The sequence below is a fragment of the Staurois parvus genome, unplaced genomic scaffold (genome assembly GCF_062004578.1).
Source record: "Staurois parvus isolate SC_StPar_1 unplaced genomic scaffold, SC_StPar_1.0 ptg000839l, whole genome shotgun sequence".
Lineage (NCBI taxonomy): Eukaryota > Metazoa > Chordata > Amphibia > Anura > Ranidae > Staurois > Staurois parvus.
The window spans coordinates 3,556,273-3,584,084 of NW_028318635.1; the positions used below are offsets into that span (position 1 = coordinate 3,556,273).

The 27,812-nt window shown below is 40.9% G+C and overlaps 1 protein-coding gene across 2 annotated transcripts in view; it reads right to left on the reverse strand.

Annotated features, from left to right (window-relative positions):
* CLIP2 (CAP-Gly domain containing linker protein 2) overlaps positions 1 to 27,812 on the reverse strand; it is a 210,310-nt gene that overhangs the window by 66,458 nt on the left and 116,040 nt on the right. For both annotated transcript variants that reach the window (XM_089655396.1, XM_089655395.1), the window contains exon 4: positions 13,394 to 13,518. In XM_089655396.1, coding sequence (XP_089511522.1) covers positions 13,394 to 13,518 — 125 coding nt within the window. The remainder of the gene's footprint in view (positions 1 to 13,393; positions 13,519 to 27,812) is intronic.

A 27,812-nucleotide genomic window follows, 5' to 3' on the forward strand; every position in this document is an offset into this window, starting at 1 on the left:
CAGCAATTAATGCAGAAACTTTGCCTAACATAAGTTATTAAAGATGCAAGCTTTTTGGAAAACCTAGATCCAGGGTTGGGACAAGGGGAGGGTAGGAGGGGCGGCTGCCCTGGGCACTGTGGTTTCATGTGAGGTGTGGAGGGGGGGGTGCTTAGAGCATTCCTGATGCTATAAGCTGACAGAAGAAGTGACAGCAGCATTACTACTCCTGTCAGCTTAGCACAGGAAGTGATAAGCGGAATCAGGAAATCAGAAGAGAGCCTGGAGGAGGTGTGGGCTGTGTTCTCTCTCCCCTCCAGCTCTCCTTTTGCCACTACAGTACTCCTGCATTGGAACTGTCAGATCAGGACTGTGTAGGGTTTCCTTACCTGCCCCATCTTCTTCCAGCAAAGAGGAAATGGGAGCTGGTAAGGAAACCCTGGGTGTCAAAGATTACAGTGTTCTTACAGTCTATAATCTGTCATTAAAGTGTTACTAAACCAATGAACATGCATTCACTTTATCTGGTCTTCCACAGCATACACACCATGGAAATGCAATTATTTTAGTAAATATAAACTGCTAAATACATTTTCTTATCAGCAGTATATAGCAGTCTTGTGATTTCTATCAGTGTTCGGCTGAACACTGGTTAATCTGGTAGGAGGAGTTTTCATTCTCCTCTGACTGTCCTATGAGGCTGCATGACCCTCTGTCTGGACAGTGCTGATTGGCCCTGTGCCGATCACATACACCCTTCCCCCCCAAAAAAAGCAACCTTTCTAGCCATACACACCAAACCTAGCATTAGCAGTGTGTCTCCTAGGAGTCTGTACTGTCAGCAGATGGATTGGGGACTGAGCAAGAAGGGGAGGATCAGAGAAGACAGGATCAAGCAACCTTTTTACACAATGTGTAATCTCCTAGATTGTAAGCTTGAAAGAGCAGGGCCCTCAATCCCCTCATGTTTTGCATTGTATTGGTATTGTTCTGTCACATGTTCTGTCCCCCTTTTGTAATGTACAGCGCTGAGCAAACTATTGGCGCTTTATAAATACTGTATAATAATGTGGAGGATTAACTCTTTAAGTTCCACAGTGAGTATACCAAGCATCCTTTACTGCTTATTCAGACTGTGTTTCCTGGGGTGGGTTTAATAACACTTTAACTGAAGACACTGTATATGTCCGCAAATGTCATAGTGACTGATGTCATTGTACAGAATCTCCTACTGATCATCACAGTGACTAATGTCATGATATATAATTTGTCCCCAACCAGAACACTGAGTAATGTGACCATGTATAAGGTGTCATACTGAAAAAAAGCCTCATTACTAACACATCAACTAATGTCAATGTCACCAACCAATTGAAGTATCTCCATTTGGGGACAGGAGATATTGTACCATTCATCTAGGGGGTACCTCTAGAAGCACTACATGTTCTTATGAGATGTACTACATTTTTCAAAGTCCATAAAAATTTAGAGAGCTACCCAATCAGATTTCCTTTCTACCAATTGCTGCTCTCTTATACGGTTCATGGACTTCAACAGAAATGTTGCAAGAACATTCTACACTCTTTAATGGGTCCATTTAAATGTATTTGTATTGTTTTATAATCTCCTGATTGCATTAGTGTGGCTATGTTTATAGTTCACTTTACAGTGATGCTCCAATTTATACATTATATACATATTATACATTTTCCCCCTCTCAAAATGACCCTATTAATATGTGGGCACACATTTCATCATCATCTGTGCTGTGATAAAAATGTGCTATACAAGTATATTGGTTATTGTACATGAGTATTATATGCAGTGAATTAAAGTTACATAGACATGTAACAATGTTAACCTTGGGTAAAGGATACAGTGTTTTGCATGCTGTAATCATACCTTGTAACAATAAAACAAGTCAGAAAGCAATTTGTCTGTGCAGTTATAAAACTGTCCATTACCATGGTGATCTTAAAGGCTAAGTCTACTTTTTACCAAAAAAAAAAAAAAAAAAAAAAGAAACATAGAAAAATGATGGCAGAAAAAAGACCGAGTGGTCCATTGAGTCTGCCCTTTATTTTTTTGTGTGAGTATAGATCTGTGTTTGTCCTAAGCATATTTGAAGGCATTTACTGTTGTCTGCCTCACTACTTCTACTGGACGTTTATTCCAACCATCAACTACTCTTTCAGTAAAATAATACTTTCTAAGAAGTTTTGAATTTTCTACAGTTAGTTTAAGGTCATGTCCTCGTGTTCTTGATTTTGGTTCCATATTGAAAATCCTGCCTTCCTGAATGCCCTTGATGTATTTAACGGATTCAGTCATGTCTCTCCTTTCCCTTCTTTCCTCCAGATTATACATATTAAGTTCCTGAAGTCTCTCCTGATATGTTTTATCCCCTAGACCAGGGGTACTGCATTAAAACTCATGGAGGTCTGACCAGGAAAAGTTTCTTCCAACAGAGGTCTGAGCCACATTTTTTCTTCAGCCCTCTCCTACTGTATATCACAATCCCTATAACTCAGTGTCCTCAGTCCCGCCCCCCCCTTCCCTTGCATTAACCAGCAGGTGATTGCCTGCTAGGACTACCCTGCTTCCAATCAGCCGCTGGTTAACTCCAGCAGCTCCCACGCTCTATTCAATGCTGTGCTTCCCGCATCCGAACCCGATATGTTATGACAGCTCCTGCTCCCGCAATCTGTTCAATACTGTGCTGTTATTCCACACTCACTCCAGAAATGTTCAGTCTCCTGCTGTCCACTCTGCTGTTATAACAGTGGCGGAGAATGGGGGAAAAGAAGTGGTTCCTAAATGGCGTGATAGGGTCCGGATGAAACAGTGGCTAAGTCCGCATCCAGACCACGGTCCGCCATTTAGTGATGCCTGACCTAGACCTTTCACCATATTTGTTACTCATCTCTGAACTCTTTCTATCTTATCAATATCTTTTTTGTCTTCAGAACTGGTCACATTATTGTAAATGAGGTCTAACTAAAGATCTTTACAGGGGAATCAGGACCTTCTTCCTCCTGCTGGTGACCCCTCTAGTGATGCGTCATAGAATTCTATTCGCTTTCCCCACTGCCTGGTCACACTGCTCATTTTACAGTCATCTGAAATAAGTACCCCCAAATCCTTTTCTTCTGTAGTGCTGGCCAACAATACACCTCCAATGTTGTACTTTCTTAAAGGATTATTTTTCCCTAAGTGCATTATTTTACATTTAGAAACTTTGAACTGCATTTTCCACTTCCTTGACCAATCTTCCAACAATGCCAAATAATGTTCCATGTTACAGACATCTCCATGGATATCAATCCATTTACACACCTTTGTGTCATCAGCAAAACACATACCTTGCTCAACAAACCTTTAGTTATATCACTTACATAAAGATTAAATAGAACAGGACCTGGTACAGATCCTTGTGGTACACCACTAGTGACTGTTGATTAGTTCGGGTTGTGGAACTGTATCAAATGCCTTGCTGAAATCAAGATATGCTATGTCCACAGCAACACTCTGGTCCAAAACATTGGTAATATGGTCTATAAATTCAATCAGATTAGTCTGACATGATCTGCCCTCAGTAAAACAATGCTGCTTTGGATCCAGCAAGTTGTGTGTTTATAAGTGATCAGTGATCCTTCTTTTCAGGAATGATTCCATTAACCTGACTACAACTGAAGGTAAACTCACTGGCCTGTAATTTCCAGCTTCTACCTTGCTGCCCTTCTTGTTGATAGGTACAATATTAGCTGTCTGACAGTCATGGGGAACTTCTCCTGTTAGAACAGATTGATTAAAAAGATCCATTATTGGTCCAACAACTATATCTCGAAGTTCTCTTAGAACTGTCATTACTAGAACCAATATGATTCCCCAACTTCTAATTGCTAGTAAACATTTTTCTGCAGGTATAGCACTGTACCTGCCATCAGCAGCTCGTGGGTGCAATGCCAGGATCCTTCAGGCTCTCAGTATACTGTCTGGCAGGAAGAATCAGTGAATTACAAGCATGCACAGGCAGTTCCTTGAGAACTACAAGCTGCTGAATTGTGACAGTTGATGCAGGGAGAAGATCTCTCACCTGCTCTCACAGGGAGGGGAAGGAAACCTATAGTTTTCCATGCATAAGAGTAAAAGACGTAGAAGCCTTTTTTTTTGAGGGGGGCACACTGAGATCAAGCCCCCAAAAATACCAAGGAGGCCTACCCTTGGATATACTGTATATGTTGTAAAAGGTCAAATTCTAAGAAATAGAAGCAGTGGTTTGTGAACAAAAGGGTCTCATTTTGGTTTAGTTCTAAATGTAATGGTGAATTTCTCCATACACCCTTTATGACAGATGGGTGAGTTTTGCCCATTCTACACAAGCAAACAGGGGTAAACAAACACTATGGAAGTACTGTAGCTGGATTATCTTGCTCCTTCACTGAGATAACTGTTGAAATAGGAAGTAGAGAACAGCTTCCATGCTCAGAAAAAATAGGAATATTTGTGTATCATTGTTCCTGAACTCAGGACAACCAGGAAAGTTTACCATGCAAAAGAGTCTGATACAGTCTAAGTCATGTCTAATTTGATTGCAATCCAAGGTTGAGCACCTACCCTCTGCACCTGTGTGGTGAATGCACTGGAAGATTTCATTCAAATCAATGTGGATGTTCTAAAATATCCTCTCTCCATCTGGCATTCAAATTATTATTAATCAAGAACTATGAATTGATTGTTCTCCTCACTACTAGTATAAGATGCCTCTCAGAATTCCAACAGGACATCACAATCTTTTCAGGGTTAAAGTAGAACTAAAGGCAAAACCTTTTTTTTTTTTCATTTTAAATGGAGTAAGGGAGGGTTATAACCCCTGTCAGTTTATTTTGTGCCATCTGTGTCCCATTGGGGAGATTTACCTTCACTTCTTCACCCAAATCCCTACAAATTAAGGGAATTCCTTGAGGACTCCCAGGTCACCAGAACTAATTGGAAAATGTCCTCTCTATTGCTTTTCTGGGGAAAACCCAAAATTTGGGATTTTATTTTACTTTCGATGATAATGGTAAACAGGACAAATAGAGAGGGTGAATCTTCCTAATGGAAACACAGAGGGCAATAAAAACTGGCTACCCTATTCAATTTCTACTATTCGAAACTAAAAAAAGTTTTGCCTTTAGTTATACTTTAAAGTCCAACAAACCCAATATTACAGCACAGGAAATTTCTGGAATATTTCCACATAAATGTAAACATACGTGTTAAACTGTCAGCATAAATTACATGATGTCCTGGATACTTGGCCAACAGTGCAGGTCATAGTAAACCAGCTGTTGTCTCCACATCTGTTCATTACGGCACTGATTTTCCCCAGAAGAAAAGGCCACCTGCAATGGATACATCACTAGCTACTGTAATTATAGTGCACTTTTTGGTAATCTGTGTTTACAAACACCACACTCTGTGGGTTCTAAAAAAATAAAACCACAGCTGTTCTGAGTTTCTGTCAAAATCATCTGCGTTCTGTCTCTTTTTTGGATCTGCTAATGCTTTTGAAATGGCCAAGTATATGAAATTTAGCCAGCTGGCTCAGCGCTGATGTTCCATTCCCTGTTCTGATTCCAGACTCGAGGAATGTCAATTAGACAAGTGTATGAGGTCACCAAAGTTTTGGATGACCCAAGAGAGGCCTGGCAGGTGTTTAACCACAAACTGTCATGAAATGCACATGACAAGCTAGACGAATAATACATACAACATGACTATATAAATACCTCTTTACAGTTTTAACTGTATTTTTTTTTATGTTGCTTTCTGGAAAGCAAATCCCACTGTGCTGACAGCTGGGTTAAACTACAAAGGCTTTATGAGGAATGTGGGAAAGAGGCAGATAAAGCCAGAGCTAAACTGAGAGAAATACTTGAACAGTATCTGGACTAGATAAAAATGTACAGAAAACTTTTAAAAGGGGTTGCTGAAGCACTTAATGAGCATAACCTATTAACACTGGAATGGATGCTAGAGGACACCCTGGAAATTGTTAGCATTTTTGAAGTATAAAGGACATTCATCACTATTTCATAAGGTCAGACAGGTTTTAGATAATGATTGTATATTAAATTTTAATTGCTTCTGGTTTCCCAGTGTTTCATTGAAATCATTTGTGAAAAACAGCCTACAAATTCCATACAACTCTCATGTTTATAGTTATGCTGGCCATAATTTTTAGGATTTAAAGTAACTCTTTCCATATAAAATCCTAGAGCAAAAAATTCCCTCTGTGCGACAAACATACCTCTTAATCCCTGCAATTCATACTGCAGAGTGCTATAAAACATATTAGAAATCTGTTTCCTGTTTGTGCTACAATAGGCGTAACTTGCACCATATAATCAACATTCAATATCCTGCCCCACACTGTTACCCATAGTCAGTGTAGGATGGACAGCCAAAGCTAGCTGTCCAAATTAAATTAAATCCAAATTTAAAAAAAATAACCTGCATTCCTTAAACACTGTATTAGGAACAGAAGTTTAGTTTGGATTCATATGCTGGTCAAATGTTTTTCATTGATTTAAAAACAAACATACTGCATTTGGCCACTAGACGGCATTGCGTAGCACAGGAATTTCCACAATTTTCTATGCAAACTTTTTGATAGACACTCCATAGTGTTTTGTTAACTGCTTATTTTTTTAAGTTAGATTCTGTAACTGTAATTCTGCTGCAGAATTGTCTGTGATACAATACCTAAACATGCAAGACAATTCACTCCAACATGAAATACCTCCACTTTTCGTATCACCGATATTTTCTGAATTAGTCATATGCATCTTAAATAACAAGGAAACTGTCACATGACTTTCATGAATTTTGTGCAAAACGTTCTAATACACCCATAACTCCAGAAAAGTGTCACAACCCCTTTATTGAATGCCCCCCAATGATTTTTTTCAGCCAGCTCTGGATTGTGATTTCTTATACAATAATGATGCATCCCTAAAACCCAACTCTGGGAGTTAAAAAAAAATACCCTTGCAGCTGGATCCCTTCGCTCTACAAAAGTCAAATGCTCATTAACTCCAGGGGTAGAGGAATAAGGTGTAATACTTGACTACTCCATGCTCTTGTAGATTCCTCTATCTCTGCAACTGGTCCCCTGAAACTTCCTCTCTAAGATGCCCCAGCCAACAGTTACACAATGGCATCACCAAACAAAATGATGTCTTCAAGTATAATACAAGGCCAACAGTCCTGCATTGTATGTGAGTATGGCATGAGACTACAACCCAGAGAGAAGGAGAGGGCTGGAGCCTGCTGGACAAAGAAGCAAGTCAAGTATGACATCTTATTCCTCATCCCACGCCATTCTCACATGCAATGCAGGACTGTTGGCCAGTGCAGGGGATTCCACTGAAAAGGTAGTTTTTTGGGATTTAAGATGTAAATACACTATACAGTCTGATAATGCAATCACCTTTAGATTTACAAAATCTATATAATATGAGGACACACCTAAGCAACTAATTCATTTTGCATCAAACCAGGTAGATCTTTGCACTACATCGTCAATAAATGTAGATGAGTTAATAGCTCAAAGCAATTCTTCATATAACAGCTCTCTACCACCTAACCTCATAATTAGGACACAACTGCACAGGAGTATTCATAATACAATAAAACTAGAATATAAATGTATATATAGATGTATTTCCATCACCAGGTGATAAAGTGCATCAAAGTCCACCATTCAATGTCCATTAATTAATTGTGGACATCCTCTTTTTATGACTACTTCAAATCACCACAGTGTATCCGGTGAGACAGTCTCCCCTCCAGACACCTCACTCACCAGAAATGACTGCCTGTTCAGCTGAAAAGCATTAGCATAATTCCACACATATCCTTTCCTCCTTAGTACGTAGCTCCCACAGCAGCTTGAGTCAAATTCTAAGACTGCTATGCAACAGAAAGAAGATATACTTGTGCTCGAGGAGGGAATTAATGTGCATGGTATTACTATATCATCATCATAGTTGATGGTGAATCTAAAGGAGATTGCAATCAGATTGTAATATGTTTGGCCAGCTTTAGAAAGGTATGGAGTATGGACCAGTACTAAATGGAGACCAATGGTGCTACAACTGGACGAGATGTTCAGGCCTTTTATATCAAGTGAGATATTGTACTTTTTATTTAACTATGTTGATTTTCAATATAGTTACTATAATACCTTTGACTCATGTAAATGTACAATATCCTTAACATTTACTACAATGCTAGTTTAATAATGTTAAAACATTACAAGACCCAAGAGTTCAGGAGCAACAAAGGGATGTGGAGATTACAGTCACAATTAAAGCTTCTCAAAAGGGTATGCCACATGGATAAAGACCTAGTAAATTCTATGTTGATACAGCATGGTGATAATACCTCTGCTGGGATAGCCTCCCTGTTCTTAAAGGCTTTTTTTTTCTATAACAGGATTTATAACTTTTGAAGCTAGAAAAAAAAACTATTCATTGTATTTTGTATACACCACTTTCTTCAAAAATGCTTGCCAAGTTTTTATCCCGTTGACTAAAAAATATCACTAGTTGCTGGTATACCTGGATTACACAAGATGTTTTCATGACATAGCCTTGTGAGGCAATATCCATAAAGTCCTTACTATCAGCAGACTTATGGTATAAAACTGTTTGATGTTACTGAGCTGCAGTATTATTGCAAGATTCCTTATGATGTTAACACTGGTAAAAATGTCATAGTTTCACTTCAGTTACTACATACATCATCAGAATCAAGGATGGGAATGAAAATGTTACTCCCTCATTTCCTTTACAAATGGGGGAGTATCAACGATGCACTATTTCTTGCTCCGTTTTTCATGGCACTTGAGCTGTTAGAGCAAGAAAGGTTTGATGGCCAGAACAGTGGGAGATAGTGTATATCTAATTTCTGTATGACCATGAAATTCTTCTGTCACTGGCATTTCCACATCAGTCATTATGTGCAGCTCTAGCAGTTAATAATGTACTTCAAGCCTTCTTAGTGTTAAAGATTAATTGGTACAAATGACTCATGATCCCTCTAGAAAAAAAACATTCAATAGACGGGATTGTGTTCAGCTGACCTGCACGGACCAACTTAAATATCTTAGACTTTATACAGATTGGGACTTTGTAAATAAATTCTAATTGCATATTGTATTATGCATATTGACGCCTGTACAATGTTACAGGTTGACTCTTGGTCCTTTAGCCCAGTGTTTCTCAACCTTTCTTCATTCAAGGCACCCTTTTAAATCATGGACAGTCCTGAGGCACCCTTTAAAATTATGGACAGTCTTGAGGTACCCCATTCTAAAATGTGAAAAATGATTCTAATAGTTGTATATAACATAGCAACATCCACACATGTAGGACACCCAACATTAGAGGTGATTTATTCTTCCAAAGCAAATACACTTTTGCACATTGGTACTGAGTAGTATTCCAGTGTTTCCCTTCTCCCTTTTAGCTATCACTGAGCTAATGTGACCCCAGCACTGAATGAAAGGGGCAGGGGAGGGTCAAACTAGGATGCTGTGCAGGCAGATGACATTCTCCTTATCAACTGATGATGTCATTGGTTGTCAGGACACTGGCGGCTAGAAGGTCCTAAAGGTGCACAATGAAAACCTGTGGCTTTGTGTATCTAAAAGGCAGGGTTGTTTCACCCGCTGGCTTGTATACAAGTTTTGAGCAATTTCTAGACATTTTGCCAAGGCACCCCTAAAGAGACCTCAAGGCACCCAAGGGTGCCTGGGCACCCTGGTTGAGAAAGGCTGCTTTAGCCCATAAGAAAGCAGACTATGCTCCTGCAAAAAGCAATATACACAGAATTAAGCATCTAACAATGTCTAGTATAAATTGATGTACAGGGAGATTTGACATATTCACATTATAAATGAGGTTGGTCCATTTTATTTTCTCATTTTGGATAAAAAATATTATGCATTTTTGAGATTTTTCACAACCTTATCCACAAAAAATTGTTTTTGCTTGTATCCACAGTCGTCAACTTGCTTGACATAGGGGGGCATAGAATGTGGTCTTGACATCACCACACATAATATTCAGTGAATGTAATGCTACAGAAAGTTGGCAAAGACTGCAAACACACAAGGAGATGGCCCAAAACTACAGGCATACTACAGAGACTGCAGCCATGCTGCAGGAGATATCAAACTGGCCATAGACTGATCAAAATTCATCCAGTTTAGCAGCAACCAGACAACTCCTGGTCAATGTGTACCCAACAGTAGTGATCATTTGACATTCTGGAAAACTTTTGCTGATCAGTGGTGGCAACCACTAATCAGTGTATTCTGACAGTGGCGGATCTCGCTTTCAGAATACAATGTCCTGGTGGGGTAGTCCTCCATCTACCCACTGACTGAACAAAAAAAACTCCCCATCTACAGATGATGTGAGAGCTGTTGTAGACTGAGGACATGCTTTGGGAGGCAGTCATAGACTGGAGACAAGTTAGACGAGAGATCATATAGGGATATGGTAGAGATCACAGTTATTCCAAAACAATGTGTCCACAATTGTGTTTCTTACAGCTTCCTTAAAGATTACTTGTGATACATTTCATATTTAGTTTAGCAAGTTTAAAAATATTGTAAAAGATCAGAGGAAAATCCCATAAAATACTGGAAGGGATGGATAGTACAAAAAAAAAACAGTATACAAGAAATAAGCCAAACATTTAAAACTACGAGGCAGTCTAAAGAATACTTTTTATTTTTCAGCTTCAGTAAGCACCAGAGCATAGACTACCATCTTCAAAGTGCTGCATATGGCCCAGGGGCTTCAGGTTAGGCAACAGGGGTTCATATGGTTGTGCTTTAATTTAGTACATACCTAACCCTTGTTTCCCTTTATTTGTTAACAGTTATCAATTTAGTGCCTTTAAAGTGGAACTAAACACTCCTATCCTTTTCAGCCAAGGAAGCTGCCATCTAAATGATCTTCAACTGCCATGGTGCTGCACATGTTATCATTTGATGATTTGACTGTTTGGTTGAGAGCACAAGGAAATATGACAGTTAGATTCCCGGTATGTGAGAATGTAACTGGTTTTGAAACCATTAAATTGATGGGTTTAGTTCCATTTTAAAAAAAGAAAGTGTTATAGTGCACTGGCACTAAGCATATAATTTGAGTTATTAATGCAGCATTGGACATCAGAGAGAAGATTTCGCCTAAAGAGGACACAGCAGTGCAAGGGACACTTCTCACTGTAGGTTAGTAATGTCTCTTGTGTAAACTTAGGTTCTAATGCTTAAAATGGGGTATACTCATCTTCTCTCCAGCACTATGATCTGCCAGAGCTATCCACCAGCCGCTGACATCCTCAGCCCAGTGGCTTCCAAGTACAGATCCCTGGCCATTTTAATTGGCCAGGCCAAGATGACGTCACTCCCGCAAATGCAGGAGTTTGGTCATCTTGCCATTGCTGAAATTCTACACTGAGCTGTGTGTGCACAGCTTAGTGTACAGTGTGGGCAAACAGGTAAGTAACTTTAATGCAGAAGAGACATGGTATGTCTCTTCTGCATTAAGAACCCTGCCTGTCTAGAAGCTTACAGGACACCCTTCATTCATGGTAGGAACCGTCCCTGCTGGTTTTTTAAAACAAAAAAAATCCTCTTAACTTCATCTTTAACTATAGAAATTTGTAAAAGAGCCACTAAATAGAAATCTATCAATGGCTCAGTGCAATTACTCTCTGATAACTGGCAAGATAAGTTACCAGCTACACAGGGAGTGTATGGTTTTCATCCAAGAAACTGTAAAGCTGAACTGTTATGTAGTGCTGGAAAGCAGGGGTTACAGTCTGAATATGTAGTTGAAAATTATATATACATAGAAATAGAGTTTTTAAAACAACACAGACTTTATAGGGGCCAGTCTGTGGTCATTGGGAGTGGAAATTGCCCTGGTGTCAGTGGGAGTAAACAATGCATCTTGGGTATTAGGGGGAGGAATAGTGCCCCCATCGTTGGTGTCAGTGGGAGGAATAGTGCCCCATCATTAGTGTCAGTTTGAGTGACTCATCATTGGTGTCAGTGGGAGGAATAGTGCCCTATTGTTGGTGTCAGTAGGAGAAATAGGGCCCCATCGTTGGTGTCAATGGGCCCCATTGCTGATGTCAGCAGCGGGAATTGTGCCCCATTGTTGGTGTCATTGGGAAGAATATTGTCTTGTATCAATAGGAGAAGATGTGCCTCAAGAGCTGGATAAAGACAAGCAAGTTTGGAGACCACTGATCTACGCCAAGCTATTTTCTTTTACATGTTTGTCCAAACAAAGAAAATGTAGACACGGCTAGTGCAATACCTTGGTATACTGCAGGATCCAGCAGAGGTACTAACTTCACCAATATTTATTATGTGGGCAGCACAGTGGCTAAATGGTTAGCACTTCCACCTGGCAGTAGAAGGATCGCTGGTTCAAAGACATGCTGGTAGGTTAACTGGATCCTGTCTAAATTGGCCCTAATATGTGTGTGTATGAATGTAAGTTAGGGACCTTAGATTGTACACCCCATGAGAGTTAGGGACTGATGTGAATGTACAACATATATGTAAAACACTGCGTAAATTGATAGCACCATATAAGTACCTGAAATAAATAAATGTGTCTGTGATGTTAGTAACTGCAAATGCTAGGTTGTCCTTATCAACTGGCTTAGTACCCTTTCAGGGCAATTACATTTATTTTAGTAAGCCCCCTGCCTCAGCCTCCTCTCCCAGGTCTATGCTCACCTCCTCCTGATCTGCAAAAGATCTTGGCTGTGTGGATTCCTAGGCATCACACAGCTTTCTGCCAGAATATAGGTGCTAGAGGTCCTGCCAATCATAAACATGCTACATCATCTACATACCATCTGGTGGCTGTAGGTAAAAAGCACAGACCATTCACATTAGAGGTGATGAAAAGGAAGCTAGATATTATTTTGGTATGATTCAGACCAGCTAAGAATGGCATTCAGCGGAAGAAAGGTAGCCACAAAAACAGACAAGATTTTTTAATTCTTGTGTATCTTAACTACTGTTAAAAGCATTTGGACCCTGAAATATACAGAATTGCTAAAAGCGCAGTGGGATTTTGATTGGGAGGTTGCTGCAGGTATGTGCAGTCACCTACAGCAGTTTGCCTTCTTTTCCCAAAAGACAAATTCTCTTAATGGAGACAGTTTACATATTAGCAGGACATGCTGGATTTCTCCTTTGAACCTCTTCCAAATATAATAAGGGAGATATGTCAGGCTCAAGCAAATTAAAAGACCTGAAACAAAGCCTGAATGCAGCAATATAAAACCCAGAAATACAATCACTGAACTGTTAGATAACTATTTATACCTGGTGCCAGCAACAGCTCCATCATTCTTTCCCAGTGGTTCATCCAGTTCCACTCCGCACCATTCTCCCTTTGCAAAATCTGTCTCTCCAACATAGCGAACAACGCCCGTCTTTGTTCCACCAACCTGGAAGGCAATACACATGCATGTAAACCAGGAAAAACACAATATGGTCACTATATACACTACGCTTCATCCTGGAAGAGACAGAATCAGTTTGATGATGAATTTTTACAAGCACTTACCGTAAATATGATCACAATGGAAAATAATTAGTATACTAGAATATATCTAACCTATGTATGATTCAGTGTTACAAGACAAAACTGTATCAATGCATACAAATGGAATGTTTCATTCATTCACAGAAGTGTTCAGAACATTAATTTCCACTTTTAAGGACTACTGCGCATGGGTATATATTCATATACACTGCACAAAAAAATTAAAGGAACACTTTGAAAACACATCAGATCTCAATGGGGAAAAATATCATGCTGGATATCCATACTGATATGAACTGGGTAATGTGTTAGGAACGTAAGGATGTCCCATTGTTTGATGAAATGAAAATGATCAACTTACAGAGGACTGAATTCAAAGACCCCCTGAAAATCAAAGTAAAAAAATTATGCAGCAGGCTAGACCATTAGCTGAAATTTCATTGCAGCAACTTAAAATGGTAATCAATAGATTGTATAGCCCCCATGTGCTTGTAGGCATGCCTGACAAGGTTGGAGCATGCTCCTAATGAGACAACGGATGGTGTCCTTGGGTATTTCCTCCCAGATCTAGACCAGGGCATCACTGAGCTCCTGGACAGTTTGAGGTGCAGCCTGGCATCATCGGATGGACCAAAACATGATATCCCAGAGGTGTTCTATTGGATTTAGGTTAAACAAGTGTGGGGGCCATTCAATGGTATCAATTCCTTCATCCTCCAGGAACTGCATACTCTCGCCACATGGGGCCAGGTATTATCGTGCACAAGGAGGAACTCAGGACTCACCAGCATAGGGTCAGACAATGGGTCCAAGGATTTCACCCCGGTACCTAATGGCAGTCAGGGTGCCACTGTCTAGCCTGTAGAGGTCTGTGTATCCCTCCATGGATATGCCTCTCCAGACCATCACTGACCCCCCAGCAAAACGGTCATGCTGAACGATGTTACAGACAACATAACGTTCTCCATGGCTTCTCCAGACCCTTTCACATCTGTCACATGTGCTCAGGGTGAACCTGCTCTCATCTGTGGAAAGCACAGGGTGCCAGTGGTGGACCCGCCAATTCTGGTGTTCAATGGCAAATACCAATTGAGCTCTATGGAGCTGGGCAGTGAGCACAGGGCCCACTACAGGATGTCGGGCCCTCAGGCCACCCTCATGAAGTCTGTTTTTGATTGTTTGGTCAGAGACATTCTTACCAGCAGCCTGCTGGAGGTCATTTTGTAGGGCTCTGGCAGTGCTCATCCTGCTAATGGGTAAGGACCTTCTACGGCCCTGTCCAGCTCTCCTAGAGTAACTGCCTGTCTCCTGGAATCTCCTCCATTCTCTAGAGACTGTGCTGGGAGATACAGCAAACCTTCTGGCAATGGCACGTATTGTTGTGCCATCTTGGAGGAGTTGGACTGCCTGTGCGACCTCTGTGGGGTCCAGGTATCGCCTCATGCTACCAGTAGTGACACTGACCCTAGCCAAATGCAAAACCAGTGAAAAACAGTCAGAAAAGATGAGTAGGGAAAAAAATGTCATTGGCCTCCACCTGTAAAACCATTCCTATTTTGGGGGTCATCTTATTGTTGCCCATCTAGTGCACCTGTTGTTCTTTTCATTAACACCAAAGCAGCTGAAACTGATTGATAACCCCCTCTGCTACTTAACTGACCAGATCAATATCCCAGGAGTTCAATTGACTTGATGCTATACTCTGATTAAAAAATGTTCCTTTAATTTTTTTTAGCAGTATAGAATATAGATGCTCACAGGGAGCTGTCAATGTTAATGATCATGCTGTTGCAGAATCTGCATACCTGGGTACTTGCTATGTGTAGACTGGTAATGGTGGTTTTTCACTTCACTTACTGGCCCAGCTCAGTTCTTTGGATTTCCATATATGTAAATGCTATTCATTCCGAATGACTGATAGCCAAGGCCACTAGGCCACTGCCTGGTGTTGTCCAGTGACCAAAACTGGAGAGTGCAAATTCTGGTGCAGCTGTGCGTGGTAGCCAATCAACCTCTAACTGCATTTTGTTTGGTTAAAGGATAAGTTCACCTTTTGGAACATGTTACCCATTTTAGGGTGGAACATGTAACATGTTCCTGATCCTGCAGCTGCTGCTCCTTCCTGTGGCAAAAGCACAGGGTGAAGTTTCCCCTTACTAGCTGTCAGTTTCCAAAAACAGTGTGGCCATGCGGTGCTCCACCTACATGGCTGCGTCATTCATTCACAGTGTTCTGTAAACTACTGGACTACAAGTCCCGACAGGCACAGAATGACCTTGGCCTTCAGTCATTTAATGACTGAAAGACAAGTTTATTCTAGGGGAAGATGTAAACATAAGTAAAGTTCTGCTAAGCGACACTAAGAAGTGGCAACAGCACATATGGCCACAGTTTTGTATGCATCTAAACAGAGCACTATAGTAATCAAGAAGCTCATATACACAGCTGTCTCTACATATGAAAATGTGCACTATGTTAAAGCGCAACTTCACTGCATTTGAGCACCACAAACCAAAAACACTATTTAAATAATTTTTATTATGCAAAGCAAACTCTCCCACTGATCCATGTCTCCATTCTTTATTTCGCTAAGAAATCATGTTGAAAAACACCACCTAGCATTTCTGTCCATGGCCATCTTGAGTAAAGGCAGATGATTCATGGAACATTTACTTCCTGGAATCCATCTGCCCTTAGCTCAGGCATGCAGGCAGGAGGGTGTGCTTAACTATGAAAACCCCTCCTTCCCTTCTGAAGACTCCTGGGATGTATGACATCATTTGCCTAGGCCTGAAAACCAGGGAGAAACTGAAGAAATGTAAAAAAACAAAGTTTAAAATAAGTAAATATTATATACTTTTCTATCTATTTACTAATGCTAACAAAATAAGGATTAAAAACCTTACAAAAATGTTTATCATCTCCTAGAATAACATTATTGAATACTTGTGGACTTCATGTGGACTTCACAGGAATATTTCTACTGAATGGATCAGTGTTCTGGTGACAAAGTACAAGTGTTTAAAAAACATTTTTTTAACCACTTTCCGTCCGGTCCTTGTATATAAACGGCCGGAGGGGAGCACTGCAGAAGTGGGTGGCCATTTATAAACATCCTCCCCGCTTCCCTGCCTGTGAGCGCTCCCTGGGAGATTGCAGCACCACGATCGCTGTACGCAACCTCTGTGTGAAATCCCGATCATGCGATCACTGACTGGCCAATCAGTGATCAGATGAATAGTAGTAAGCAATATGTCACTTCTGACAACATTGCTTACTACTAGTGAAATCTGTGAATGATCACAGAGATCACATGGTACAAGGCTATTCACAACAGTCTTGTACCATGTGACAAGCTGTGACCAATCACAGCTCACACAGTATTTCTCAATGGCTGCAAGAATGCAGCCAGAGAGAAGAAGAAATGATTGCTTTTACAGACTTTATGGGAATCAGTGATCAGATGAATAGTAGTAAGCAATATGTCACTTCTGACAACATTGCTTACTACTAGTGAAATCTGTGAATGATCACAGAGATCACATGGTACAAGGCTATTCACAACAGTCTTGTACCATGTGACAAGCTGTGACCAATCACAGCTCACACAGTATTTCTCAATGGCTGCAAGAATGCAGCCAGAGAGAAGAAGAAATTATTGCTTTTACAGACTTTATGGGAGTAAAAGCAATCAGTGTAAAAAAAAATCTTCATCACCCCCCACAAGTAGTAGAGTTTCACTATGGTGACACTCTACTGCTAGGGTGACAGTATGTTAAAAAAAAAAAAAAAAACATAAATAATAATATAAAAAATAAAATAAAAATGTCAAAATTATTTTTGAAAAATTATAATTTTTGGTTATAAACTAATTTGGGTTATCTTTTTTTTACTAAAAAGATAGATGAATACATTTTGGCCAAGATTTATGAAGAAAGATTTATTTGCAAAATTTTATAAGAAAAACACTTTTTTTTCAAAATGTTTGGATTTTTTAATTTATATAGCAAAAAATAAAAATCCCAGTGGTGAATAAATACCACCAAAATAATGTTTTATCTGTCTCAAAAAAATGCTAATAAGTTCATATGGGTACAGTGTTGCACAGCCGCGCAATTGTCATTCAAAGTGTGATAGCACTGAAAGCTGAAAATTGGCCTGGACAGGAAGGGGGTAAAAGTGTCCGGACTTGAAGTAGTTAATGACATGGTCACTTTAAAGCCGAATTCTAGGTAAGCAGTTAAATGCTCAGCTGACAACTCACCTGCCAAAGGATTTGTAATTCTATTCAGCCAATCTTGTGACTGAGATTTATAACTGAAGAAAAGTGTTCATATCCAACTAACATTCATTTAACCGGCAACAGAAATACTAAAAACTGGAATCTGTTTCAATAAAACAATGAAACCCTATCTTGTTACAAATCCTTTCCTGTATGTACTGAATCATCAGTGAAAAACGTATCAAGAGTAGTTTTCATTTAACTCATGGCTACATTTACCATAAGGCTCTTGTGGGCAAGTGCCTAGGGTGGAGGGTTGGAGAGGTAACACCAAGCCTCCAAATTTACAAATGATGACAACTGTTTCCTTATTGATTCTTCTCTTCTGCATATGAAGCAAACTGCATACTGCCTCCAATAAGGCAGTAGTCTTCATTTGTATTAAAATAATCACATGACACAAGGGACCAAACAGGAATTATCATTAAGGGGTGCTGGGGGCATCGTGACTTCTAAATGGATCCCTGTTTTCACTCATAAGAGACATTATGGGGTTGATTTACTAAAACTGGAGAGTGCAAAATATGGTGCAGCTGTGCATGGTAGCTAATCAGCTTCTAAATTGTTCAATTAAGCTTTGACAAAACAAATGGAAGCGGATTAGGTTTCTCTGCAGAGCTGCACCAGATTGTGCTCTCTCCAGTTTTAGTAAATCTACCACTATGACTTTTACCAAAGCTGAGAGTTATTTCCTGCCCCTTTTGATACACTGGTTAACCTGTCCATTGACTTCAGCAGGCAGACACATGCCTCCTTGGCCTGGCCTTTTACTGCTGTTTCTCATGAAGCAGGTCATGGAAACTGGAAGCACTGGTTGCCCATTACAACCAGATCCAGCAAAATCTGGGATGTGTGGGATCTCGAGAAGGAGATCCAACTGATTGACAGATACATTTGCCTGGGAAGACAACATGGCAGCAGCTATCTACACGTTTTGCAACATATTTATTGACACTGCATGGTCTTAAAAGACAATGGTGTGAAGTCAGTGGTGTAAAGTTAAACAACTTTATCAGACAAGTATCCATTAACACCTTTTTTTTTCAATGGCAAGGCAAGTACAATTTTTCTTTAAGAGCAGTAATCCATATCAACCTATGAGAATGCACTCTGTTAATGTAAAATCAGTACAAGATGGATTCTAATTGGCTGCTATTATTTGATACACTTAAAGTGGTTGTAAACCTTAGACATGAAATATGAACAGAACATATCCCTCTATAGTCTGTACTTGTCTCAATCCAGAGCACTAAGTGTCATTTCTGTCCCCTGCCTTGTTCCTCTGATGCTATAAGCAAGAGTAACTTCTGATGAGTTTTCCTGATACCAAGGGACAAATGGTGACAGGGGAGGGCACGAGGGCACAGCATGTGATTGACAGCCTCACTCTGTTCCTGTGTGCTGTGTTAAGGGGGGTATCCCTTCCCTCCCATCAGCTCTCAGAGCTCTCCTCACTGATGTAATTTCAGCTCCCCAACACTTTTCATCGCTGACAGATCCTGTGCAAATTTTGCACTGTGAACAGATGTAGGGGAAAGATAAAGAGGTACAACTTATGTAGGAGGATTTGTTTCATCTCTGTGTATCACCTGAGGCCAGTCACTTGACTGGGTATATGTAAACGTTTACAACCACTTCAAAATAAAGGCTTTCTAAACATCCTTAGTATACTCAACCCGGGAATTAGGTCGCCTCAATTGCTAAATGACCTATATTAGTGTCAATGGAAACACATATTACTTAAACAACAAAATTGTTCCTAGATTAGACAGATTGTTCATCATTTAATACATATTTTAATTTCTTTATAAAATGTCTACAGGTGTTTATGGTTTGTTTGCAGACGCATATACCCTGAATCTTTATGTGATTTCAACATGCACTATGCATTCGGCATGAGAACCCGGTATGCCATGTGCCCATCCAAAAAAAACCCAAAAAATATTGAAAATTTAAGGAAAAAAATTCAACAAGATCTCTTTGCATAAAAACAAAACAACAACATTAAAAAGGCTATACATTCCCTATAAAATAAAAAGATTTATAGGAATCACAATTTCATTGTAATAAATTGAGGCTATTAAGGGCACGTTTTTATTCAAATTTCTGTGCTGAGTCAATCTGTAATTGTGAATTAATTATCCATCAAGAACATCCTATCCGAAAAAAATAATCTTGCTGCTTGTTACCAAAGTTCCAAATAATCATTGTAACCTTTTAAGAGAACAATTTGTTATGGCTGTAACGCATCCTAGCCAATTGCTCTTTAACGTGTAGCTCAAATATGTGAAAAGTAAGAATATTTTTATGACTGTTTAAAATGTTCTTTTTAGAGGAATGTTGTCATATTAAAGTTGACTTGGAAATTCCATGGTGGAAACTTTTACATAGACACTTCTGGCCACCGATGTGTTACTAAGTGCTATTATTGTTATAGCAAATACTCCGTTTTCTTTGGTTATGATGTACTGTACTGGGAGGAACATTGTGTCCAGTCTTCATAATGCTACACCCCAAACATACTGCAGAAAGTCTGCTCAGTCTGGATTGTGAATTTAATTATTCAATAATGAATTAGAGAGCCTTTCAGAGTTTCCTAAGTGCAGGCAATCTAAAGCAGAGTTCCACTCAAAATCAGAAGCTCCGCTTATCTGCCTCCTCCCCCCCACCATTGCCATATTTCGCACCTTTTGGGGGGGAGGGGGAGCAGATACCTGTTTGTGACAGGTACCTGCCCTCACTTCCGGCTCAGTTCGCCGCGGTGAAGTGAGCCGAAAGTTTGGCCCCCTCCTTTCTCCCGCAGTCTCCTGGGAGCTTTCAGAGGTCCCAGAAGACTGCCAGACCAATGAATAAGTGCAGAGCGACTTGTGCACGCGCAGTGGGCATCCGGCTGTGAAGCCGCAAGCTGTCACAGCCTGGTGCCCACAGTTGTGATGCCGGAGCCGTGGAGAGAAGAGGCAGAGAAGGGATGGCACAGGTGAGCACATTGCTGGACCCTGGGACAGGTTACTGTATGTTTATTAAAAGTCAGCAGCTACAGTTTTTTGTACTGTACGTCACGACGTTGTCTCGGACAGAACGGCGAGTATAGCATACACAGCAGGTTATGCTTCCACTTGTTTAAGCTCACTGCAATTTGCACATATGTGAGTGTAATATTGTTCATTAATAAATCTTTAATCTAAAAAGGATAAGGCACTATGGTTTCTTTTTCCTTTATGCTATCCATCTGTGATATACTGGAGAGAGGTTACTAAAGGAAGGAGGAGACCCCTGGAAGGGAAAAGGGAGATATCCATCCATCCATTCCTTAACACAGGGATCAATTGATTGGAGAGATTATTATCTAACTACAGCCATCCATAAAGTATTTGGAGAATATTGCATGCAGGAGAATTATGGGTACATCTGTCCTCTGAGGACAAAAAGCGGGTTTTGCCTAATAATTATTAGGCAAATCATAAGGTAAGTGCATAATAATATCACACTGCATCTGGATTTTGGAGTGGGATTTTTCTGAACTGAAAGAGGACCCTGTTTCTACAAATATATTGATTTGGTTATGCGGTTTATTGATATTTGCTATCTATTTGATTTCGCATTGGCCAATAACACTGTTATATAATTTGATTATTATAGGTTCAATCAATTTTTATATATATATATATATTTTTTATATATATATATATATATCTTAAGTTTTGGACATATTACCATAAGGTAACTCTACATAAAAAGTGCCCATTAGGTGCATTTTCTACACAGTTTTAATACGGGAGCGCGGCACTATTGGTTATAATTATTTTGAGTAGAAAAAGGGTATTTATATATGTGTGTGATTTTTTTATACTATTTACATTCAATATTGGATAGTAATAAAGATATTTTGTATTTACTTAATGTATCTTAGTTGTTCTTGATATATGTGTGTCCTGTAATTAGCTTCCCTTTGACTGGTATTCCAGTCACCTTTTTTCTTTTGTATTTAAACATATGCTGCTAGAGAGTTGGCATATTTCTACGGTCTAAACCATTTTACCTTTATTAATAATAAAAACGGACAGGGGCTCTTATTCTTCTCCACTGTTTCCATTCCACTGATATCGCATGAGATAAAATGCTGCATGGTTTCACAAGATACATACCGCGTAAATTCCGCCAACCCGCCGGACTAGAATGATAGATCCACCGCTCAGCAGGGCGGTCATCCCTGCAACCAATGGCATTACACATGCGCCCCTCACTGTCTCTCCTGACTCCCGCTCCCTTCTTGTCCACAAGCGCACTCTTCAGCATAGATCCCGGCACAGCTCCTGCCTCCTGTCAGCCCTCAAGGTAGGATGTGCTCTTACAGGGGCACTCTGATGGGCACATTTAATATTAGAGGGTCATGCCTATGGGCACATTTAACGGTAAGGTGCACTCTGAAGGGCACTACATAAAAAGTGCCCATCAGAGTGCCCTTTAGCATAAAATGTGCCCATCAGATCGCCCCTTAACATAAAATGTACCCATCAGAGTGCCCCTTATTATAAATGTGCCCATCAGAGTGTCCCTTAACGTAAAATGTGCCCATTAGCATGCCCCTTATTTTATGTTAAGGTGCTCTCTGATGGGCACATTTTATGTTAAGGGGCACTCTGATGAGCACATTTTATGTATGTTAAGGGGCATTTTGACAGGCACATTTTATGTTAAGGGGCACATTTTATGTCAAGGGGTACTCTGATGGCACATTTTATGTTAGGGGCACTCTGACGGGCATATTTTATGTTAAGGGGCACTTAGATGTGCACATTTTATGTTAAGGGACACTTAGATGGGCACATTTTATGTTAAGGGGCACTTAGATGGGCACATTTTATGTTAAGGGGGCATACATGGACACATACTATGGAAAGAGGCACTCTGATGGGCACGTGTGATGTTAAGGGGCACTCTGATTGGCACATGTGATGGAAAGGGGCACTCTGATGGGAAATATGAAGTAAAGGGGTACTTTAAGTGTAAGGGGGCACTCTGATGGGATTACGTGATGTAAGGTGACACTGTGATGGGGATACCTGATTTAAAGGGGCACTCTGATGGGGACAACTGATGTAAAGGAGCACTCTGATGGGCACACCTGATGTGATGGGGATACATGATCTAAAGTTGCATTCTGATGGCGACACCTAATGTAAAGGGGCACGCTAATGGTCACACCCTATGTAAGGTGTCACCATGATGGGGGAACCTTATATAATGGGGTACTCTAATGGAGACAACTGATGTAAGGAGGCACACTGATGGGAGATACCAAATGTAAGGGGCCTTCTGATGCAAAAACCTAATGTAAGGGGGCACTCTGATGGGAATGCCTAATGTAAGGGGGCACTCTGATTGGAATGCCTGATGTAAGGGGGCACTCTGATTGGAATGCCTGATGTAAGGGGGACTCTGATGGGAATGCCTGATGTAAGGGCGCACTCTGATGGAAATGCCTGATTTAAGGGGGCACTCTGATGGGAATGCCCAATGTAAGGGGGACCTCTGTAGGAAATGTCTGATGTATGGGGACACTCGGATGGAAACACATTACTTAAGGGGGCGCTCTGATTGGGACACCTAATATAAGAGGGTACTCTGATGTTGGCAACTGTTATGGGGGAAGTCTGATGGTGGCACACAATGTAATAAATTACTCTGGAGGGGGAACCTGATGTAAGGGGGAACACTATTGGGGACACTTACAGAGTATTACCAGAGTGTGTGGAGGAAACAGTAACAAAAGCATCAGAAAGCATGCCTTGCACCAAAAAAAAGGAATGCAGGCACTGAAAATCGAGTCTTCAAAGATGAATGGACAGACCAATATATGCTTAATCTTCCTATGGAAAGTTTGAAATTAATTTGTCTAATTTGTCGTGAAACCATGGTGATAATAAAAAGTAGCATCACTTCAAAACAAAACACAGTTCATTTGAGCAAACATATCCACAGCATTCCAAGGTGAGGGCCCGTAAAATAACTGAACTGACAGCCCAGTATGACAGATCCACCAAAGTCCTCTCACATTCATTTACAGCCCAGCAGCATACAAATGAATGTTCACTTAGTGTAGCATGGATTTTGGAGCAACACAAAAGACCATGTACCGATGGTAGGTTTGTAAAGGAGTGCTTGAATGCTGTTGCCGAAACTTTACTTGAGGGTAAACAAATAGATGAGCTGTGTGAAAAAATCAACCAAATCCCACTGTCAGCTTCACAGCAACAAAAAAGACTTAAATATTAACAGAGGATGTATTGGCACAGCTTGATGCAGCTATTCAGAGTGCAGTATGCGTCTATTTAGCCATTGAGGAAGCAACAGATATAACTAATAATGCCCAGCTTTTGGTGTATGTAAGTTGTGAGGACCTGTTAGGTGTAACACCACTTGAGCCACATACAAGTGGACAAGACATCTATGTGGCCATTAGGGGAGATTCTAAGAAAGAAGAGGATAGATCTGAAAAAGGTGGTCTCAGTCACCACAGATGGTGCCCCTGGCAGGGGCGGACTGACCATTTGGAAACTCGGGCATTGTCTGAAGGCCTGAGATCAGTAGGGGGCCCCATGAGATGCCCCTGGTACCTATTTCATAGGCTTTTTTGAGTTTGGGCAAGGACACAGGGGCCCCATGATCCCCTATTGCCTGGGGTCCCCATGAGTTGTCAGTCCGCCCCTGGCCCCTGCCATGGTAAGAAAGGAGAGAGGAGTTGTGGTATGGCTGAAAGAGGACAACTTTGACCTTTTTGCATACCTCTGCATCATTCACCAGACTGTCCTGTGTGCCATTCTATCAGAAAAGTTTGCAGAAATAATGGACACAATGATGAAACTCATCAACTTCCTCAGGGTATCCTCATCCTATCAACATTGTTTACTAAGAGAGTTTCTTAGAGAAGTTGAGGCAAATGCAAATGACTTTTTACTTCAGAACAATGTTAGATGGCAGCGTATTGTAATACTTGTGGTCCATTCGAACTGAAGTACCGTATTTTCTGGCGTAAAAGTCGGGGGTCGTCTTATACGCCGGTATACGGCATGCTGACACTTTTTAGGGGGGTGGTGCGGTGCCGCCGCCGCCCCCCCCTTCCAACGGAAGTGAAACTAAGTACAGGGGTGGGCAGGCTCCGGTCCCACGACGATCCGGTCCAGGAAGCGCAGCTGCTCCTTCCTTCAGTTCGGCCACTGGATGTTCGTGCGGCTGCTCGGCTCCGCCTCCTCACCGGTGATTGGCCGCCAGAACTGTAGCTCAGGAAAGGCACACAGGCGGCCAATCACCGGGGAGGAGGCGGAGCCGGGCGGAGCCGAGCGGCCCCGCGAAAATCAAGTGAAGGTAAGTGTGCCGTGCACAGGTGCTGCTGCAACCATATATGCTTGCTGCAGCAGCACCATACTGAACAGGGGTCAGCAAGTGTCAGTGGGAGGAATAGTGCCCCATCATTGGTGTCACTGATACCAATGATGGGGCATTATTCCTCCCACTGACACCGACGATGGGGCACTTCCCCCCCCCCACTGACACCAACGATGGGACACTATTCCCCCCCCCCACTGACACCAATGATGGGGCACTATTCCACCCCCCACTGACACCAATGATGGGACACTATTCCTCCCACTGACACCAATGATGGGGCACGATTCCTCACACTGACACCAATGATGGGGCACTATTCCTCCCACTGACACCAATGATGGGGTGCTATTCCTCCCACTGACACCAATGATGGGACACTATTCCTCCCACTGACACCAATGATGGGGTGCTATTCCTCCCACTGACACCAATGATGGGGTGCTATTCCTCCCACTGACACCAATGACTGGGCACTATTCCTCCCACTGATACTAATGATGGGGCACGATTCTTCCCACTGGTGTGCATTGGAAGAGGGGTAGTCTTATACGGCGAGTATAGCCCAAACCACTACATTTTAACAGGAAAAGTAGGGGGGTCGTCTTATACGCCCAGTCGTCTTATACGCCGGAAAATACGGTAGCAGCTTTCTTAGTACAACTCAAACGTCAACAAGCAAAACAGTTTTCACTGTTTTTACAAGATGAGAGCACAATGGATAATATTGCTTTCCTAGTACACATAACATCACACCTTAAAGCGGAGTTCCAGCTGAAAAAGAAAAAAAAAGTCAGTAGCTACAAAAACTATAGCTGCTGACTTTTAAAATACAGTCACTTACCTGTCCCTCGGTCCAGCGATGTCCTCACCACCGCTGGTTTCGCTGGCCATCTTCTCTCCCTGGTGCCGGCATCTTTAGTGTGCCCACTGACCAAGTGTGTGTGTTTAGTGTGTGTCTAACCAAGGTAGCACTACATACCTTGACCATGTTTGGATGTACGTACAGCTGTGAGTTGGCTTTCTCCACTATGAACATTATTAACCTCCCTAGCGGTATTCCCGAGTGTAGCTCGGGGTAGAGTTTCAGTACCAAAAGCGGTAACCCCAAGCTACACTCGGGCTTACCATGCAGCGTTGCATAGGGAGTCCCTGCAGCGCTTACCTTGTCCTTCGCTCCCGCGATGCATCCCCTGCAGCGCCCCAGGCCATCTCCTCCGGCCGATGCCAGCATCCATGTTCCGGTCCCTGTGACGTCGGGATGTACAGACCGGCGGCAAATTTGAACATTGCTGTTTCAAAACATTTCACATACATTTTGTCCCTACTGCTTTGTCCTGTCCCCTGCCTGCATTTTGACTGTTCTTTCTGCCTGGAAACTTAGAGTCCATGGCCTCCAAAAAGCGTCCCTTTATGTCAAAAGCGGTTTTAGACCGGCTAGAGAACAGCGATAGTAAATCAGAACCACTTGCAGAATTGAGTGATAATGATTCGTGGGGAAATTCGTCATCAGACACTGAAAACGATTTTGCAACTTTGCTCAGTGATGTGCGAACTTGGCGCTATATTTCAAATTTCAGTGTTTTTGGTTTGATTATATTATTTAATTAAATTTATTATTATTATATGGTTATTTTTTATGATTATTTATTAAATTATAATTTATGATTTTGTGTTTCAAGTTTTATCATATCCGGAATGTTTACTAGACTTTTGTTCGGACAGATTTCAGTGAGTTATTCCTAAATTACAGGTGTACAATAAAAAAAATACATATTTCCATGCAAAAAAATGGTGCTTTCAGCACCAAAAATCTGAAATAATCATACCGCCAGGGAGGTTAAAACTAAGTATCATTCTAGGCTCACCAATGAGCATCTACAAATGTGCATGAGAATAGCAGTAACTCCATTTAAGCCATGATTCCATCTACTGACAGGACAATCAAAAGACCATTTCTCTCACTAGACAGGAAAGGTAGAGGTTTTTGGAAAGGAAAAAAATTTACGAAAACAGAGGATAATGTTTGCAAGTTTAGATTGACACCTTCAGTCATTTAAGTCAAAAGGTGCTATTTTCTTTTACTTGAAATATGGACGTGCTTGGTATGTTTTATTAAAGAATTATTTACTTGCTTCCATATTGTTTCTGCTAAAGATAGTTGATTGTATTCCATACAAAGACATGAGCAAATGTAAAGCCATTCTAGTTCCAACTGTCCACATGTTTAATGTCGTAATTGAATTTGGACAATGAATATTATTGAAATGCTATAGAAATTGTACATTTCTAATTTTTTTATAGTCATACAGTGACTACACTCTGAGTCATAGCACAAGCATGAGATCATGAGATTTGGACCTCGGACAGAAGAAAATTTTAGTGACCAGACCTCTTTGAATTTTAATTCAATACCCCTGCTATAGATACTGCAAGGAGCACTTGGTGATGTTATTTTTTTACTATACAAAAGAATGCCAGGCAGAAAACTTTTGTTGTATACTGGTACATATATATTTTTATACTTT